Raw genomic sequence first — 18,833 nt, 5'->3', positions numbered from 1 at the left:
TACTCTGCTGCGAAGTATGCGATGTTTTGAAACTACCTGAAAATTTCCGGGTTAGAATTCTCGTATCTCTGGTAATTTTAATCAACCGAAAAGTTCGTAGACGAACACTAGGTAAAAAAATTAAATCAATAACAAAAAAGGAACCCCGCGATCACTCTTTGAAGACCACGCGGTAGTTGACTGACCGCCGACTCATCCTCAGTTAATCATCATTGTATGCGGTGTAGAGGGGCATGGGGTCAGCACACTGCAGGCCCGGCCGTTATCGACGTGCCGATCTTGAAGCCGCTACCTCTCAGTCAGGTACCTCCTCAACCGGCATCACGATGCTGAGTGCACCCCAGTCCAGTTCTCCAGTAGCTTTATTTTATGTTCTGCTTATAGTCACGATACTCAACTAGTCTAACGATATCAGGGCCGTATAATTTTTTTGGGAAGCCACTTACCGAGTCTGCAACCAGGCCTTGGAGCCGGGAAGCCCCTGACGAAGTCCTGACAACGGACGTTGAACAGGCTGTAGAAGTAGTCGTCCTCTGGGATCAGGATGTCCAGGCAGTAGGGGTTCTTCAGGTGCGGCGGGCGCTTGCAGCACTCCTCCGGTTCGTTACGGTTCAGAGGGTCTGCAACAGCACAGCAGAATCACGTGTCACTAAATACTATGTTTGCCTTCACTACTTATTTCCCTTTTGTTGTTTTGCTATGGGATGAGTAAAGAATTAAAGAGAGAATTAAGGTAAGAACATCACAGCCTCAATAAGTCAACCGAATCGTATTATTTCATTTCGATGAGCAAAACATGTAATTTTTAATTTAATCGATTCTACAAATGGTCGGAGTTAGGACACACCAGATATGCTTATGTATGTGTGAGGAGTGTGACTCAGTTATAGTAGAATGCAAAAGGTTGATTTGTAAGAAGACTTTCAATTACATATCAAGGCAAATTCAGTGATGTTCGTGTTTAGCGAATGGTAGAGCCAGGAATCCCCTAGAAATATTGTCACGATCGGCAAGCCGATGTAACCTTGAAGCGTAGGCAGCTTCCAAGAAAACAATTTTTTCTGTCGGAAGACAGCAATGATGAATGATACCCAAGTTCCCATTGAGTCTGCAGTCAAGATAATGTGAAAAGAATTTTCATTCGTCTGTCCAGGTATCTTCTTACCGTTGTTACATGATCTAGTGACGGTATTCCTCTCCTTACTGCAATTGTAACTGACTACCTTGTTGCGTCAATAATGGTACACGGGTGGGTGGTTGCCTGCGAAACTTCTTTTGCAGCAAAATGCAATAGACCATGGGCTTCGAAAAACTTTCATCTTCACAAGCTGTCCCCAAGGATGTGACAAAAGTAATAGGATACCGATACGTACATATATAGATAGCAGTAGTATAGGGTACACACGGTAGAAAAGGGCATACATTGGCGGAACAGTGATTCATGTGAAAAGGTTTCCGACGTGATTACGGGCACACGACGGTAATTAACAAACTTCGAACGTGAGGTGGTAGTTGAACTTACACGCATGACACATTCCTTTTCCGAAAATCGTGATGGAGTTCAATATTCCGAGATGCACAGTGCCAAAAGAGTGCCAATAATACCAGATTTCAGGCATTACCTCTCACCACGGACAACGCAATGGCCGACGGCCTTCACTTAATGACCGAAATGCCGCCGTTTGCGTAGAATTGTCGGTGCTAACAGAAAAGCAACACTGTATGAAATAATGGCAGAAAACAATGTGGGATCTGTGACGAACGTATATGTTAGGACATTGCGGCAAAATTTTGCATTACTACCCTATGGCAGCAGATGACAGACGCGAATGCATTTGTTAACAGCACGACGTCGACTGCATCACCTCGCTTGTGCTCGTGACCATATCGGTCGAACCCTAGAAGTCTATTTGATGTCTAAGTCGACGATATTGTTAACCACCTGTAGCATAATTACTGTTTTCCACTTTATTTCAAGGACACCCTGAATTCAGCTGATGGTTTAAGGATCGCCGTATATTCCGCTGGTCTTGGGACGAAATTTAATTACACAGAGCGCTCAAAAATAAGCAGATAGATAAGTACCGTAAATGTCCCATTATAATAAACTCAGCGACTGGCTATAGGCATGATAAATTACTTTTAAATAGTTCAGTACAATCACTGTAGGAAACTCGTGTCAATTCAGCACGTTTTATGTAATTAATTTTGATTTCTTACTTGAATGTCTAAAGTTTGGGTGAGTACTCGGAGGTTTTGTGTACACATGAAAATTCTGAGCCTTCTCAATTTCGAAAACGCAATTTTTTTTAAACATTTTACAGAATGTTTATAAAAATTTGAAATGAAGATCGAGAATGTTGAAAGCAAAGTAAGATAAAATGATACAGGTGACGAATATCCTATAATGGACTGTTACTAAGTTACATGCTACAGCTTTGGATGAACGTGATTACGACTTACGTGACGTGATGTGTATGTGTTGTAATGGACGAGTATGGAATGATATGAAGAGAAGCGTAAAACCGTGTGCTAAAGCGCAGCTTACTTCTCGCTTAAAGGCTTCGTCCGATGGGGGATAATCATTGGCAAGGCCCCACTTCCTTAATGTCCACGTCCTTAGCCTAGGTCATTAATTCACATATGTGCGGTGGTGCTCTATTCAGATGTATCCGCTTCAAATCCTGGTACTGGAGGAAATGTTCTTCATCAGTATTTGGCTGGCAAGGAAAGGATGGGTGGTGAAGTAAAGTTTCTGAACACCAGTCGTTGCACCGATGTGCTGAATTAAGTTCCAGACCTCGCCGGGGTGTGAGTATATGATACTTTCGATGATGTTCCTCCATCGGGTGGGGACGTTAAACTCGGCGACTTCTTTGTTACTAATCAAGGAGAGTAGGCTCTGTGCCAGTGCTGGATCTCACATTCTCATTATTTCATCACCACGAAACACAACACAATTCATTGCACCATACTGTACACATATCCATTACACTCTTCCACATTCAGTACATGCATTAAGACATTATCACACCGCGCGGAGATGGACTACTGTGCGCAGAGCAATAAAACTATTTGCAATTAGGCGTCACTCCAAGAGAAACGTAGTAGAGATGTGGGACTTAACGATAGACGCTGATGACGGAGCTGATACTCCAGAACAGAATTCCTCTTTCATTCCTCCAAATTCCAGTCAAATACTGACGAGATCTCCACGATTGGAAGCCATTCTTCTAGATCTTCTGGAGTTAATGTCACCAGATTCTCATGCACTATGGTCGTTACGTATGGAGACTGGTTTTGTAGTATCCTAATGCATCACAGTTGAACTTGCAGTGAAGTACGACTTGTTGTGGCTGTACTTTTCGAACAAGACTTCAAAGAGTCTGTAAATCAACTGATTCTAAAGGGTAGTATTTACGTGAGGCTTGCACTTACCAAGCGGCGTGGCGGTGAGTGTGTAGTCGTGGTCCATGAACTGCCCCCAGGCGATGACCATGACGGTGCCCGCGTGGTCGTGGTAGCCCTCGTCGGGGTGCATCGTCCGTGACACGATCCGGGGCAGCGGCAGCTGGTTGCCCGACACACTGATGCGGGGCGCCGTCATACCGTCAGCGTACAGCGGGCCCACCAACCTGTGAAGGCAGTACGAGTTCCGTCACACATCTTCATCACATGTCTTACTGGGTTTTGTTATTGTTTCACTCTCTGGCTCGTGAGGTAGGCGTGGACCAACAGCTGGCAAAAATGTTAAAGTTGGCTAAGGTGTTTACGTTTGACACAGTGATTCAAAGAATATGTTAAATACACTACTGGTCACTAAAAATTTCAAAGCCAAGAAGAATGGTAAATAACGAAATTTTACTTGTTGTGGGTAATACAATACAGCAGACAGAACAAATGATTAAATTTGTAGATGATTCTCGTGTCTACATGGCGGTAAATTTAGTACAACGGCATTAAGCCGGCATGGCATCGATTCGCACTAACGCTGGTGACAGATAAGTGTACATTATTCCGTGTTGCTTCAACTCTGTTCCGCAGTTCATAAACAGCGAGACCTCCGGAACTCATGACCAGATGTTTTCAGTGGATCAAAGCTCTGAAGAATGTTTCGGTCATGTCAGCAGTCTAATACCCTCTGTACCGCGGCAGGGCGGAATACCATGGGCAACATGCAGTCTTGTATTATCTTGTTGAAAGATAACATCACAGAGATCTCAAAGATAGGGTAAGGCACTTCAGTTATATAACGGCAATGCAATGCCGTGACGAGAACAGACATGGCGAAGCGAAAACCACGTCTGTTGCCTCGGGCGCTAGACATACAGGGGCGCTAAGAAACTTCACAGTGTTGAGTGTAGTCCTCCTGAACCTCTCGATTCCACATTATCAGGACAGTCAGCGCTTCTGACCAAGGCGAGTAGCAGTATTGCGGAACGATAATCACCTGTCTTAATAGGCTTCCTGCTGCTATCGAATTCCAACACGAGATGGCAAACTTTTCTCCTTCTTAGATGAATCAAAATACTGCCTTCTCACAAATAAGCAACATTCTGAATAACCCGTCCTGATATACAGCGTGTAGATGGCATTACTCCTGTCTGCTTTGAGCTCTTGGGCTGAAACGGTAATCATTTTCATATCGAAGCACATGGTATACTTCATATTAATTTGACATTTGTTGCTTGTTGCCTTCGTGCTCCTGAAATTTCAATTGTCATTGGTATAATCATGTAAAATAGGTTATTATTTACAACAAAATACATATTTGTTAGTGAACTAAATGCATAGTAATAATCCGTATGATTGGAGCTGACAGGCTGTCAGGCGCTCATTTCTCTAGAAGGAGTGGTATAGTAAAAATTTAAATGGTGTTCTGATATTTAGGTGGTGGCCTACAGGCGTTTTATCGTAGCAGAAGGGACAGCAGGTACTGTGTAATGAAGGCGGAACTCAAGGTTGGAACTGTAAAATTTTTCGGGCTCTGAAGAAAAATGAGATGAGAGCAATTCAGTGTTGGTAGGAATTCAGGGGACAAGAACATAGCAAGGGCAAGGTGGAATATTTGTTTATAAAAGTAGATTAAATGTTAATATAACTGTCTTCTAGATCAGGTGGAGGTAATAACTAAAAGCTGACATTGGAAGGCAAACGGGACATCTGGCGAGTGCAGTGGAGAGACCATGTAGGAAAGGGGAGGTGAAGGTGTTCCATGTAGTGAAAAAGAGGGAACAATGAGTTCGTAAAGGGTATGCGTTGGTAGTTAGGGGTACGTAAATAGATTTGGAACACATGAAAATTGAAGGAGTTGTAAGATTTTTGAGACGAAATTACACGAAACGCATTTAAAACTGATAAAACTGGATCGGGTTAGTTTTTGATAGATGTAGAAACTAAGGGGAAGCAGAATACCATACTCGGCACATTATTGTTTTTAGTCGACTGTATGGATTTCGTCTTGGATTCTATAAAGAAAGGGAAAATTGTTATTATGTAACATCAACATCAGTTTGTGTATTTTAAGTACCTGAATATGGGGTCTTGCTGAATGGCTGCACCTCTTGCTCTAATCTCCCTTTAACAAGCGAGGTGACGTACGCTCCCTATGACAGGTTCATAAGGCGACAACGCGAAAATTACGAGACATACCGAAAAATGACACGTATCATTGAACAGAGTACCTCTCCAAGTTCCGATTCGTAATACGCGCCGTGACGTAGTTGCAATGACGTGCAGGCGTCTCACAAGATGTAGACAAATTATCTGCTCAGTATTGTCGCATTGGATTGCTTCGCGCCTGCAGAGAGGCAACCCAATGAACTGCTATGCAGAATGATCTGCGGTCGCGCTTCTCTGACAATTCGTGTCAATAAATTGCGCACACCATTTGACGTTCGCCGCGCCATTGACGGTGACCATAATGAAAAACTGTAATATGAGTCAAAAACTTTGGAAGAGGCTCTGTCCATTGATGTGCGTTTGTTTTCTGTATGTCACGCAGTTTTTGCGCCATCGTCTTCAGAAAAATCTTCTATGTCTCACTGTTCCCGCATAGGAAAACTAACAGCCGGAATTTTTTTCTTATAGTTACTTCCAAAAGACGGCATTGATTAAAATAACGATGTATTAATGCCTTTCGCTTGGAAAACAATTGGTAATGAATGGGTTAATCAGCTGATATTTCTACTATTACGGAGCAGTCAGCACGGTCGTTAGATGTCTGTGCACATTTCTCGAACACGTATCGATACAGCAGATGCCTGCGAACTTACCTAGAGAAGGGCGTCATGATGGCGCCCCAGGTAGGGTGCTGTAGGTTGGTACAGAGACCGTCATAGCGACGGTACTTGCCGGGTCTGCATTCCACGTTGGACAGGAAAGCAGGACACACTTCACGGATCAGCGTCTTAGAAGTGTCGATCAGAGGCAAACCCTTCTCGATCTCTTCGTAACTCAGTCCATATCTAGAATGCAAGAAACAGATCGTCACGATGAGCTCAGATTCTAAAGTTGGTGAGGTTTTTCAAGGCAAACACAACAAAAATATTGTACAGGCAGGCAAATCTTAAAGAAATCTCAGTATTTCCTGTGAAGAAGGTCACTTAACCGCTCCGGTTCATATGCACAAGAGTAGATAAGCGTATCCTCTTTCTTACACGAAGTATCCGACGCCTGAGTTAGTAGTGTTCACCCTACTATGCTAGAATGGGGATCGTAATGTTCTTCTTATCATGTACGTAATGACAAAATTTTCAGCTGGTTGAAGAACAGTACTGCTGTCCTGATGTGTTACCTTCGTGAGACGCTGTAGCATATTTTCCCTGTGTCTCCTCCTGCAACTTGTTCTTTTTTTAAATTCTGTTTTGTGCCATAATACAAAGAAGTACAATCCACAACGACAGGATGCTCGTCTTCAGAGTAATAGACAAGTGCAGAGAACATTTTGGAATAATCAATCCAGTGAACATCTAAGATAACCCAATTTCCATTGTGTTGTTTATTCTCACTGCTTTCCTTGAGTCAAGTAGTCTAAACCTAGTTCATTGGCTTCAGGACCCAAGAAGAGATTGACATGATCCCAGAATGAGCAAGCTCGTTTGGAGAAGAGGGAGAGAGGAAGAATTTGGATATTTCATGGAAATTATACGCAAATTGTTATATTTAGAAACATTGCGTGAAAGGAGGAGCATATCCCTCCCAACAGGACCATGCCTAGAAAAGCACTGTTTGGCTTTATTGTTGACACATTTAATAACTTTCACTACGCAATGTAAATGTATCTGAAAAATCACTGAGATTTACCACTTCATAACGGGTGGCGAGGATGTTACTACTTTTTCTTGGCGTAAGTATTGAGCGAATCAATAAAGTATCTACATTCAGAAAATTTAGTACTTCAATAAATTATATTTTCGTTCTAGATAGTGAATAGAATCTGGATCTTGTACTTTCCCGGTCGCACTTTCCTGCAGGCCGTCTGAGCACGCTTCACTGTCGTACTAACTGCGTTAATCTGCCAGTACCTCTCTCCATTTTTCCCCCAAACCTCGCACCCACCTGCACGTGCGCGCGTGGGACAGAAGACCTTAGCAACGCACAGATAGTTGATTGATCGAGAGCCACTAGCAACAAGTGAAACACGGAGCTCGAGCCGCAGTCTGTCACGCATTTTAAATATGACAGGAAGGGTCGAGATCGTTTTGTCTGTATGACGACCATATTATTGCAATAATTTTTAGTTTACCCACATATTCTCACACTATAAATTAACATTGGCTACACGAATTAACTTCAATTATATCTGAGTGCTAGATCGGAAAAGTGTAACGGTTGCTATAAAACCTTTAGTGGCCGAGCGGTTCTAGGCGCTTCAGTCTGGAACCGCGCTACCGCAACGGTCGCAGGTTCGAATCCTGCCTGTGTGTGATGTCCTTAGGTTAGTTAGGTTTAAGTAGTTCTAAGTTCTAGGGGACTTATGACCTCAGATGTTAAGTCTCATAGTGCTCAGAGCCATTTGCACCATCTGAAAACCATTAGTGAGTATCTGCTAACTGTTTATGATCGGTATAAGGGAACAAAACCCACCATTCAGTTGTTAAATATGTTTATTTTACAGGCCTATTACGAAGGATTATTTCTTCAGTGTTAATGCAAGCAAGAACGAGACAGACGAACATTATAATAACTGTGTCCAAAAAGGAGAAATTAAACAATACAGAAAATCCCACTGAGATAAAGATATATACAACTCACACATTTGATTTAGCGCTGTATAACTAGTGCACAAACGCAGAGTTAATTTGCCATAGATAACCATCAAAAGCGGAATAAGAGCCCTATGAAACAACAATGTATCGATACCGGTCGGCAAAAAGAACGTATTTCGTAGTTACATGGCGGAAATTTTTTCCTCAAAATCTATTTTAAGCTGAATTCCATCAACTGTCAGGTCATTATAAGTAATACAGGAATGTCTTTCAATTCCTCAATCAGAGTACATACTTTGATCTGGACTTGCATTTAAATGAGTGTGAAAATTGTCGTATGCTTGTACCATAAGGAATATGCATCACTTCATATTTTACAAGCATTTTAACAGAGACATCAACAGAAGCAAGTGTTGCTCATCATCGTGTATTGCGACGTCCTCCAACAAGATCTGAATACCCCATCGTTAATTCGTGTGTGGCACAGATTACCGACGTACCTCACTATCCAGTACCTCTAATCGAAAATGACATTGTGCAGCATGAACATTCAACAACTTACAAAGTACTTTCTGTCCTCTCTCAGGCCAAAAGTGTCTGTCGCAAATATTTATTACTTACAAGCTCTCGATTTTGAGCCTACTCGATAACAAGAGATCATCCACAAACTTTCCCCGCTTAAATATAAATTAATGGTATATTTTTTGACATTATAGTAGCTGTCCCATTCCTCCTCACTGAGTCACATACATAATGATCTGCAGTCTCAATAACGCTACCCAAAGTCTTTTAGAAGTTTAATTAGATTTTCCTTTTTTCTGTTTATTTTTTCTCCTTCCCACTGCAAATTTTGGTTGTATTGAAGTTATTACAATACGTGTAACATGGTTATTTTTACTTTAAATCACTTTACAACCTTACTAAATTTGCTTGAGTTCGACTTAAAATCTATATATCTACATTGCAAACTGTGACATGCCGAATTCAACGTAAGAAAGCCTGAAGATCTTAATCTGGCAACACTAAACAACTGACCAAGCAAATTAATAATACCAGTAATCATTATACAGAAAACAACCAATGAACACATCTTTCTTTTTAACAGTGGATCGAAGTATGGTAATGCGCATAACGCAGACAACGACAGTGATTTGGAACGTTCTGTTATGATCACTGATAAGGCGTCCGAAAAAAGCACTCGTGATCTGGGAGCATTCTGCAAGGCAAGCAATAACTGCAATCATTGTGAGGCCAAACGCATCTATTTGTGTAGTTAGACTGCAGTGGCAAACTGAACTATTGTAGAACCACTTGAGGAAGCAATTGCGTTGATTCCTCACATATTGAAAGGAAATATCCTGAAAAGTTCTGAGTTTTCTTAAAAAGCTAAAGATGAGTAAGTATATCCAAGATTGTAAACTACTCCACGAAATACTAATAATTTCATTTTCTTAACTATTGAAGGAGTTCAGAAAGGGAACAGCGAAAGCGAATTACTGGTTGGAAAGAGTGCGGTGACTTGCAAGTGGTGAAGATACACTGGATTATCTGGGTGTCAAATCACAGCTTTCGGCGTGGACCTACTTTCTCCGAGATCGCTCTCATCTCTTATTCTCTCCACCCACGTACAGGTCCCACACAGAACAGCGCACAAAAGACGCTTCTGGAGCGATGGGTCTCGTGTAGAGGCCCAGCGCAGGAGGCAGAAAGCGGGCCACAAGTGTCAATGAATGGCTCCCCCGTGCCATTGTCCTGCCTGGCGATCAGATCAGCCCAGATACAATAACAGGACAGAAAGGCCGGTTGTAGGGGCAGGTTGCCAGCTCGTACAGCTGACAGACTAGTTGGAACAGTGCCCAGTCGGCTACGTTGACACTTCCATCAATCATTTATTTGTCGTGTCGGAAACACTTTGAAATGTAAGGTACGACATATAAAATCTGCTATCAGTAAAATAAACATAATATTACACTAAACGTTTTTACGACAAAAACTTGGCCACTTCATGTAGTCGAGGTGCGTCGGCCACAGCACGAGAGGCGTTAAAAAGGTTCCAATGGCTCTGAGCACTATGGGACTTAACAGCTGAGGTCATCAGTCCCCTAGAACTTAGAACTACTTACACCTAACCAACCTAAGGACATCACACACATCCACGCCCGAGGCAGGATTCGAACCTGCGACCGTAGCGGTTGCGCGTTTCCAGACTGAAGCGCCTAGAGCCACTCAACCACAGAGGCCGGCCCGAGAGGCGTTAAATAAGTAATGTAGCACATCCTTTTCTCTAAAAGCACGTTGGTTTTATGCAGGATTTCAATATACCATACTATTCTCCACCCTTCTGGCTACAAAATCTTACTTTTAATATAATCTCCGTTCAATGCGACGGCCTTACGTCCCCTTATTAGGAGTCTCTTTATACCTGCTTGGACCACTTGACTGGTCGACCTCTGAGCCAACGTCTTGCTGCATCAATAACCTCACCATCAGATAAGAAGTGCCTCCCGCGGTGTGCATCCTTCATTGAGCCAAAGAGTTGGAAGCCAGAAATTGCGAGATTCAGGCGCTATGGCGGATGAGGACGAACAGTACAACGAAGTTTTGTAAGCTCCTCTCGAGTGCGAGGAGTTACAGCTGCGTGCGGCTGCTGGCATGGGGAAGATCGGATAGGTTTGCGTTACGTTGTTGCGTTGATGACAGACGCTTCGCCTAACGGCTAACCTTGCTGTTGTTCACTGCGGTTCTCCGTAGGCTCTTTTTTTCATGAATATCTACGATGCTCTGTATTTCTGCCAATAGAACCTCAATGGCAACTCTCTGCTTGGAACGCACCTCCGTTACAGACACCATTTTGGAGGTTTTGTATAGCGCCGCCACATATCGGAACGTCATGAAACTATAGAGGACGAAATAGGAATATTCCACGGTGCCCCACAACAAATTCTGCATGTTTTCAACCGAAAATGGCCGACAAAGGAAATGTGTTGCATTAATTATTGAATGCCCATCGCAAGCTGCCTGTCGCACCCAGACTATGTCAAGTGGCCAAGCTCTTGCCGAAGAAGCCTTTAGTGTAATGCTGCATTTATTTTATTGATAGCAGATGTTATGCGTTAATTTTTATGTCCCAATATTCTTCCGATATGACAAACGATTGATGCATTATAGTACGTGCTTCGTGGACAGCTGTTCCCCATACTTACTGAATGTGGTGTCCACACTGAAACCTATCTCTTGGAACTGAGTCTGCACTTGTGACGCTGGAGCAACATCTGCTTCGGTCCTACCAAGTAGCCCAATGCTTTATGTGTCTGGAAGAAAGCTTATCGATTTATAGCAACCACTTATTGATTCTAATCTCACCGTCGGGATCTAGGTTTCGAGGGTATTTTTGTAAGTGTCAGCATTGCCCTTAGGTAGGTTGGTTGGTTGTTTGGGGAAGGAGACCAGACAGCGTGATCACCGGTCTCATCGGATTAGGGAAGGATGGGGAAGGAAGTCGGCCGTGCCCTTTCAGAGGAACCATCCCGGCATTTGCCAGGAGTGAGCCCTTAGGTAAGTGTTCATTTGTTCTGAAACGTTGTCATGCAGCTTGATATTGAAACACAAGAGGAGTTGGACATTTCACTGCCACGATCCTTTCTCAAGTGGAACTGTTTACCGACGAATGTGAGGTGATGCTATGCCAAAGTACCGCTGCAGTTTATTCATTTATGTAGAATGGAGGTGGCAGTTTGCACTTAAAAACATAGAGGTGCAAATTTGGCTACAGATAAGCACTAAGCGTGAGCCGGTGTATTCATTCTGTCTTACTGTGGTCTATAATTTTTACCAGTCAGCTTATGCAGGATCTTTTCTGACAACACAACTTGCGAGAGTGCGGTAAAAATTTCACCCAGTTATTTTGGTGTACTACAGTTTTGTAGCGGTGTTCTTTTCCACGTGATCTCCAGCGTGAGCTCGGCAACTGTTACTAAGGTGGAAAGCACAGTACTTCATATTAGACAGACATGAGGTCAAGTGATAATTTCTGTAACAGCAGTAAAGGTAATTAATACCTCACACATCTAATGTTGAGCCGTTCCTACCTTGAAATTTCCTGATAGATTAAAACTGTGTGGCAGTTCGAGATTCGAATGCGGGACACACCGCTTCAGAGTGAAAAATCATTCCAGTTTATTACTTCTTTGCTTGTCTGTATGATCATAAGCATAAATGAAACTCTCCGTTCCTTTAGGAAGATGAGTCACTATTCCCTGCCGTTAACTTTCTTTTGTTTCCCAATGGAGTCATTTCTCAGCAACGAAGAAAAAAAATGATGGTTGGTTCGATATTGACATTCGGTCACAACTTTCTCTTTCCAACTTCCGGTTGTGTAATTCTGTACGAGTTAACGTGGTTACCTCCCAGCGGTGTTATGATCCTCTTATTCACCGACGCAAATTAGTACTTGCATTCTCTCGAAGCGTACAAGGCTCAGACTGACCAAGCAGAAAATCTCTAGCTTACCCTTCCAATTCACTTTGTTCCTGTGAAATCCGTCTAGTTACGAGCAACAGAGCGCAAAAGAGTAGGAACGCTGAGTTTTCATATTTTACTGCTCAATGGACGAGCAGAGAAATTAGAAAGCTCCTACACTCTTTCTGAAGCGGTTGTCTGGCCATCATCCTCGAGATTTTGGTTAAGTTATTTGCAGCTTCTGGTACTAACGGAAATCTGCTCTACGGGAAATCGTTTCATTAATCATTAATATTGACTGAAACTGGGCTAGGCCGGGTATTCTATACGAACATGGAGGAACGTGTTAGGCGAGACAGGGATGTATAGAAAGTAATATTGTTGAAGGTTTTAATATCATCAAAACTGTGAGCTGTGTGTGTGTGTGTGTGTGTGTGTGTGTGTGTGTGTGTGTGTGTGTGTGTGTGTGAGTGAGTGTGTGAGAGAGAGAGAGAGAGAGAGAGAGAGAGAGAGAGAGAGAGAGAGAGACGGAGACAGAGAGGAGACCGAGAGACGGAGACAGAGCGAATGACTCTCTCTTCCCTGAAACTATAATTCTTACAGCAATTAACACATGATACTGTTTTCTGGGGCTATGAATAATTATTTAATACACAAATAATAACAATTTTCTACTTGGTATCTTTAATTCGATTTCACGCAAAAGTACAAGTTAAAATGCAAACCATACGGCAAAAAAAAAAGACTGTAACGATAAATAGCATGTTTATTTCTATATGTATTATGTTCATTTGTGAAGATACTGACTTTTAGTTAGGTAGAGGATTAGTTTAAATAACAGTTGTAATGAAGTATATTAAAGCTCAAAAATTCTTCAATGTATGCAACAGACATGAAATTACTGGAATGCGTCATCTGCAAATATAGAACAATATTAGACCACTGAATATGCTTTTGAAAATACACGTAAAATAAAATAACATTCCTTTTACATAAGTCATTGTGATGAAGTGATTTCCCTAAATAACTCCAGGCAAATGCCGGGATGGTTCCTCTGAAAGGGCACGGCCGACTTCCTTCCCCATCCTTCCCTAATCCGATGAGACCGATGACCACGCTGTCTGGTCTCCTTCTCCAAAACAACCAACCATTGTGATAAATTCAATTGAAACGAGACCCACTGATATAATTGCAATGAAATTAAACGCTCTTTGGAATATAGGAGACTTTTGTGAATCTCTGTTGCGTTAATTTAGAGAACAGGTATCACGAACATTGTGGGCCATTCTGATGCTACCGTCATATTTTGAGTAAGGATCAAGATAAAATATCAGGTAGATTAAGGTTCGTATAGAGACATTCAATTTGTACAAGAACCAACAAGAATGGAAGTCCAAGAACGTAAGGTTTAAGGCAGGGATGCAATTTTTCGCTCCTACTGTTCAATCTATACAATGAAGAAGTAATGACGGAAATACTAAAAAGGTTGAAGAGTGGGATTAAAATACAAAGTGAAAGGATATCAGTGATAAGATTCGCTGATGACACTGTTACCCTCAATGACAGCGAAGAAGAAATACAGGAGGTTTTGCGTGGAATGAAGTCTAATGAGTACAGTATATGGTCTGAGAGTAAACTGAAGGAGGAGGAGGGTCATGAGAAGTAGCAGAAATGAGAACAGCGAGAAACTTATCAAAATTGGTCATCACGAAGTACGCGAAGTTAAGGACTTTTGTTACCTAGGCTGCAAAAAAAAAAAAAAAAATCCAAGACGGATGGAGCAAGAGCATAAAAAGGAGACTAGCATTGGCCAAAAAGGCATTTCTGATCAAGAGACGTCTACTAGTATCAAACATAGGCCTAAATTTGAGGGAGAAATTTGTGAAAACGTATGTTTGAGTTTTAGCGAAACATGGACTGTGGGAAAATCGGAAGAATCGAAACATTTGAGATGTGATGCTACAGAAGAATGTTGAAAATTACGTGGCTGATAAGGTAAGGAATGAGAAGGTTCTCCGAAGAGTCGGAGAGGAAAGGAATATATGGAAGTCACTAAAAAGAAAAAGGGATAGGATGGTTGGACATTTTTTAAGACATCACAGAATAACTTCCATGGTACTAGAGAGAGTTGTAGAAAGTGTCAACAGTAGAGGAAAGCAGAGACTAGAATATATCCAGGAAATAGAGAATGGGGAAATAAAGGGGAAGGGGTGGATGGGAATTCCTGACATCCAGCCGCAGAGAGCATTGTGGTAATGCAATGGTGATAGAGCCAGACTGGGACTCGAACCCGGATGTACCGCTTCTTATGAGCGGTTGTCTTAGCCGCCTCGGACATCCGTACACGATCCCTGACGGACTCAGATTTCCAAATTATCACACGTTGCAATGCAGCGTCCCTCGTCTATTACCCCCCCCCCTGGCAAATTATTTATTCCCGTAGGAGTCTGGACGATATTAGTGCATCCTCATTGAAACAAACGTCAAGGAGAGGAGGCGCTTTTACGATGAAGCGCCAAAGACAATGGTATGGGCATGCATATTCAAATACAAAGAAATGTAGACAGTCTGAATACGGCGCTGCGGGTGGCAGCGCCTGTATATGACAACAAGCGTCTGGAGCAGTTGTTACTGCTGCTATAACGGCAAGTTATCAAGATTTAAGTGAGTTTGAACGTGGTGTTATAGTCTGCGCACGTGCGATGGGACACAGCATCTCCGAGGTAGCGACGAAGTGGAGATTTTCCCGTACGACCGTATCACGAGTGTACCGTGAATATTAGGTATCCGGTAAAACATCAACTCTCCTACATCGCTGCGCCCGGGAAAAGATACTACAAGAACGGGACCAACGACGACTGAAGAGTAACGTTCAACGTGACGGAAGTGCAACCCTTCCGCAAATTTCTACAGATTTCAATGCTGGGCCATCAATAGCGTCAGCGAGCAAACCCTGCACTATACAAAACTTTACGCCTGGCCTGGGCCCGTCAACACCGACGCTGGATTGTTGATGACTGGAAACATGTTGCCTGGTTGTACGAGTCTCGTTTAAAATTGTATCGAGCGGATGGACGTGTACAGGTATGGAGGCAACCTCATGAATCGATGTACCCTGCATATCAGCAGGAGACTGTTCAAGCTAGTGGAGGCTCTGTAATGGTGTGAGGCGTGTGCAGTGGGACCCCTGATCCGTCTAGATACGACTCTGACAAGTGACATGTACGTAAGTATCCTGTCTGATCACCTGCATCCATTCATGTCTATTGTGCATTCCGACGGACTTGGGCAATTCCAGCAGAACAATGCGACACCTCACACGTCCACAATTGCTACAGAGTGTCTCCAGGAACACTCTTCTTAGCTTAAACACTTCCTCTGGCCACAAAACCCCTCAGACATGAACATTATTGAGCATATCTGGGATGTCTTCCAACGTGCTGTTCAGAAGAGATCTCCAACCCCCACGTACTCTAATGGATTTATGTATGGACAGACCTGCAGAATTCATGATGTCAGTTTCCTCCAACACTACTTCAACAATAGTCGAGTCCATGCCACGTTATGTTGCGGCACTTCCGCATGCTCGCGGGGGCCCTGCACGATATTAGACAAGGGTACCAGTTTCTTTGGCCATTCAGTGTATGTATATCAGTGGTGTCTGTCCCGTCGGGCATGTCTGTCGTTTCATTACGGATACACTAATATCGTTCGAACTTCTACGACAATAAATAACAACAAAACCACAAGCTGCTGACATCCGTAGTGTAACGCGTTTTGTGGACGTTCTGCACGCTGGGTGGGATGTCACAGTGGACGTCGTCCCTCGGCAGACGGCTCGCGTTGCCGGACGTCAGACTCAGTTAGTACGGTGTGCCTCAGCAGTACGGCAGGCCGCCCGCGACCCACATTGTCGCATTCCTGCAGTGGGCGTCGCCGCCCCGCGCCACCCACCTCACGCTAAGTCGCTGCCGCCCGCTTATTTCAGCAGCCCTGCTGGCCCGCCGAACCCTCGCCCCATTATACGTTCTCCTTTCTCTCGAGTCAGCGGACAGTCTTACTACTTTCTTCGCGTGCAATCGTTATGTCCTGGCCACAGAACGACTTAAGTTTGCACCTGTGCTAAAGAAACGAGGTACCCTAGATGGAGTTACGATGGTGTTAAAAAGGGACCGGTAGAAGAATTACGAATCTGATACTGAGGGAGTTAGACTAGGAATAAGATACTAAAAATAGCTTACGATCGCTGACGTAGAGAGGATATAAAATATACAATGGCTTCTTCTTCTTGCGTATTATCTACTGCTGGCTGGCGCCATTTCTCGGCCCCCAGTTGCCATCTTCTACTGTCTTACTTTCCTTAACATTTAATTTTCTTTTTCTTTTTTCTTTTTTTCTAGCGTGTTTCCTGCTGCTCCACACAAAACTGCACTGTGGACTGTAATCTTGTACACTCTCTTCTTCGTTTTTCTTCTTATATTTTTGTTCTTCGGAATAGAGTTCGTTGCTCTTGGCACAGCTGGTTCTTTATTAATTCTGCTAGTGATTTCATCATCTTCTGTGTTCTGTTAATTACATAATACCCTAAGATATTTTTCCTTTTCCACACCTACAATTACTTCTGTCTCCAGAGTATTTACTTTCTTCGTTCCAACAGTCAAGTACTCACAAGTCTCCATGTTCCTCTATAATATTTCTAGGCGCTACAGTCTGGAAACGAGCGACCCCTACGGTCGTAGGTTCAAATCCTGCCTCGGGCCTGGATGTGTGTGATGTCCTTAGGTTAGTTAAGTTTAATTAGTTCTAAGTTCTAGGCGACTTATGGCCTCAGAAGTTGAGTCGCATAGTGCTCAGAGCCATGTTTGAACTATGTTGCTGTCCTCTACTGTCACTGTCATAATGTGGCAAGCTTCAGGACTGCTCCTCGATATATCTTAAAGAGGGTCGGTGACAGCCCACATACCTCCACAGATCCATATTCACCTCGAATTCTTCTGACCAGTTATCTCCAATCGTTACTGTCGCTGTTTCATTTCCGTGTAATTTTATAACAGCCTTTAGCAATCTTTGATCTAACTCTATCTCCTTCAACTTTTGCCACAGTTTGTTAGTGGGTAAATTGTCGTACGCTTTATGGTGGTCAATCAATGCAACATGCGCCTCCAGTTCTACCTTCGTGCGTTTGCACATATTAGTTTCATTGCGAAGATATTGTCCATCACCGATCTCCTTCTCGGAACACTGCTGAGACACAGAATGGCAACGGCAATAAAAGCGTCTCTGAAGAAGAGGTATTTGTTAACACCGAATATAAATATAAATGTTAGGAATTCTTTTCCGAATGCATTTATGTTGAGTGCAGCCTTTAACGTAAGTGAAACTTGGACAATAAGCAGTTCAGACAAGAAGAGAGCACAAGCTTTTGAAATTCGGCGCTTCAGAAGAATGCTGAAGACGAGATGGGTAGATCATCTAACTAATAAGGGGGTAATATACAGAATTGAGCAGAAGAGAAATATACATCATAACTGGACTAAAAGAAGGTATCGGCTCACACGACACATTATGAGACATCAAGGCATCCTCAACTAGGTGTTGAGGGTGGGGGAGTGGTGACGGGGGTAAAATTTACAGAGGCGACCAGTAAGCGGGTTCAAATGGATTGTGGTTGCTGTAGTTACTCAGAGATGAAGAGACTTGTACTGAAATGAGTAGCGTGGAGAGCTACGCCAAATTAATCTTCGGACTGAAGACAGCAACAGCATCGAAAATATAAAATTAATTGTTAGGAACTCTTTTCTGAAGATATTTGTCTTGAATGTAATATTCTACGAAGGTGAAGTGTAGACAATAAGCAGGTCAGACAAAAAAGAATAAAAGCTTTTGAAAATTGGTGCTATAAAAGAATGTTTAAAATCAGGTGAGTAGCTCGAATAACTAATGAGGACGTACTGAACCGATCTGAGGAAAAATGAAATTTATGGCATAATTTCACTGAAAGAAGGATGCGGTCGATGAGACAATTCTGTCGCAACATGACGAAGAGAAGGGATCAGTTGCTAAGACTACTTGTGGTATGAATTAGTAGTCAGTTTGGTAATGAAGGAAAGAGTGGGAGGTAAAAAATATCTCACTTTCCTAATGTACACGGCTATAAGAAGGATA

At 42.7% G+C, this 18,833-nt stretch overlaps 1 protein-coding gene across 1 annotated transcript in view; it reads right to left on the bottom strand.

Moving 5' to 3' along the window:
* LOC126353995 (chorion peroxidase-like) overlaps positions 1 to 18,833 on the bottom strand; it is a 222,827-nt gene that overhangs the window by 40,675 nt on the left and 163,319 nt on the right. The window contains exons 5-7 of the mRNA XM_050003304.1: positions 6,276 to 6,467; positions 3,439 to 3,635; positions 447 to 620 (exon numbers count right to left, since the gene is read on the bottom strand). Of these exons, the coding sequence (XP_049859261.1) occupies positions 447 to 620; positions 3,439 to 3,635; positions 6,276 to 6,467 (563 nt within the window). The remainder of the gene's footprint in view (positions 1 to 446; positions 621 to 3,438; positions 3,636 to 6,275; positions 6,468 to 18,833) is intronic.

The sequence above is a fragment of the Schistocerca gregaria genome, chromosome 1 (genome assembly GCF_023897955.1).
Source record: "Schistocerca gregaria isolate iqSchGreg1 chromosome 1, iqSchGreg1.2, whole genome shotgun sequence".
Taxonomy (NCBI): Eukaryota; Metazoa; Arthropoda; class Insecta; order Orthoptera; family Acrididae; genus Schistocerca; species Schistocerca gregaria.
This window is presented reverse-complemented; position numbering and strand designations above follow the sequence as displayed.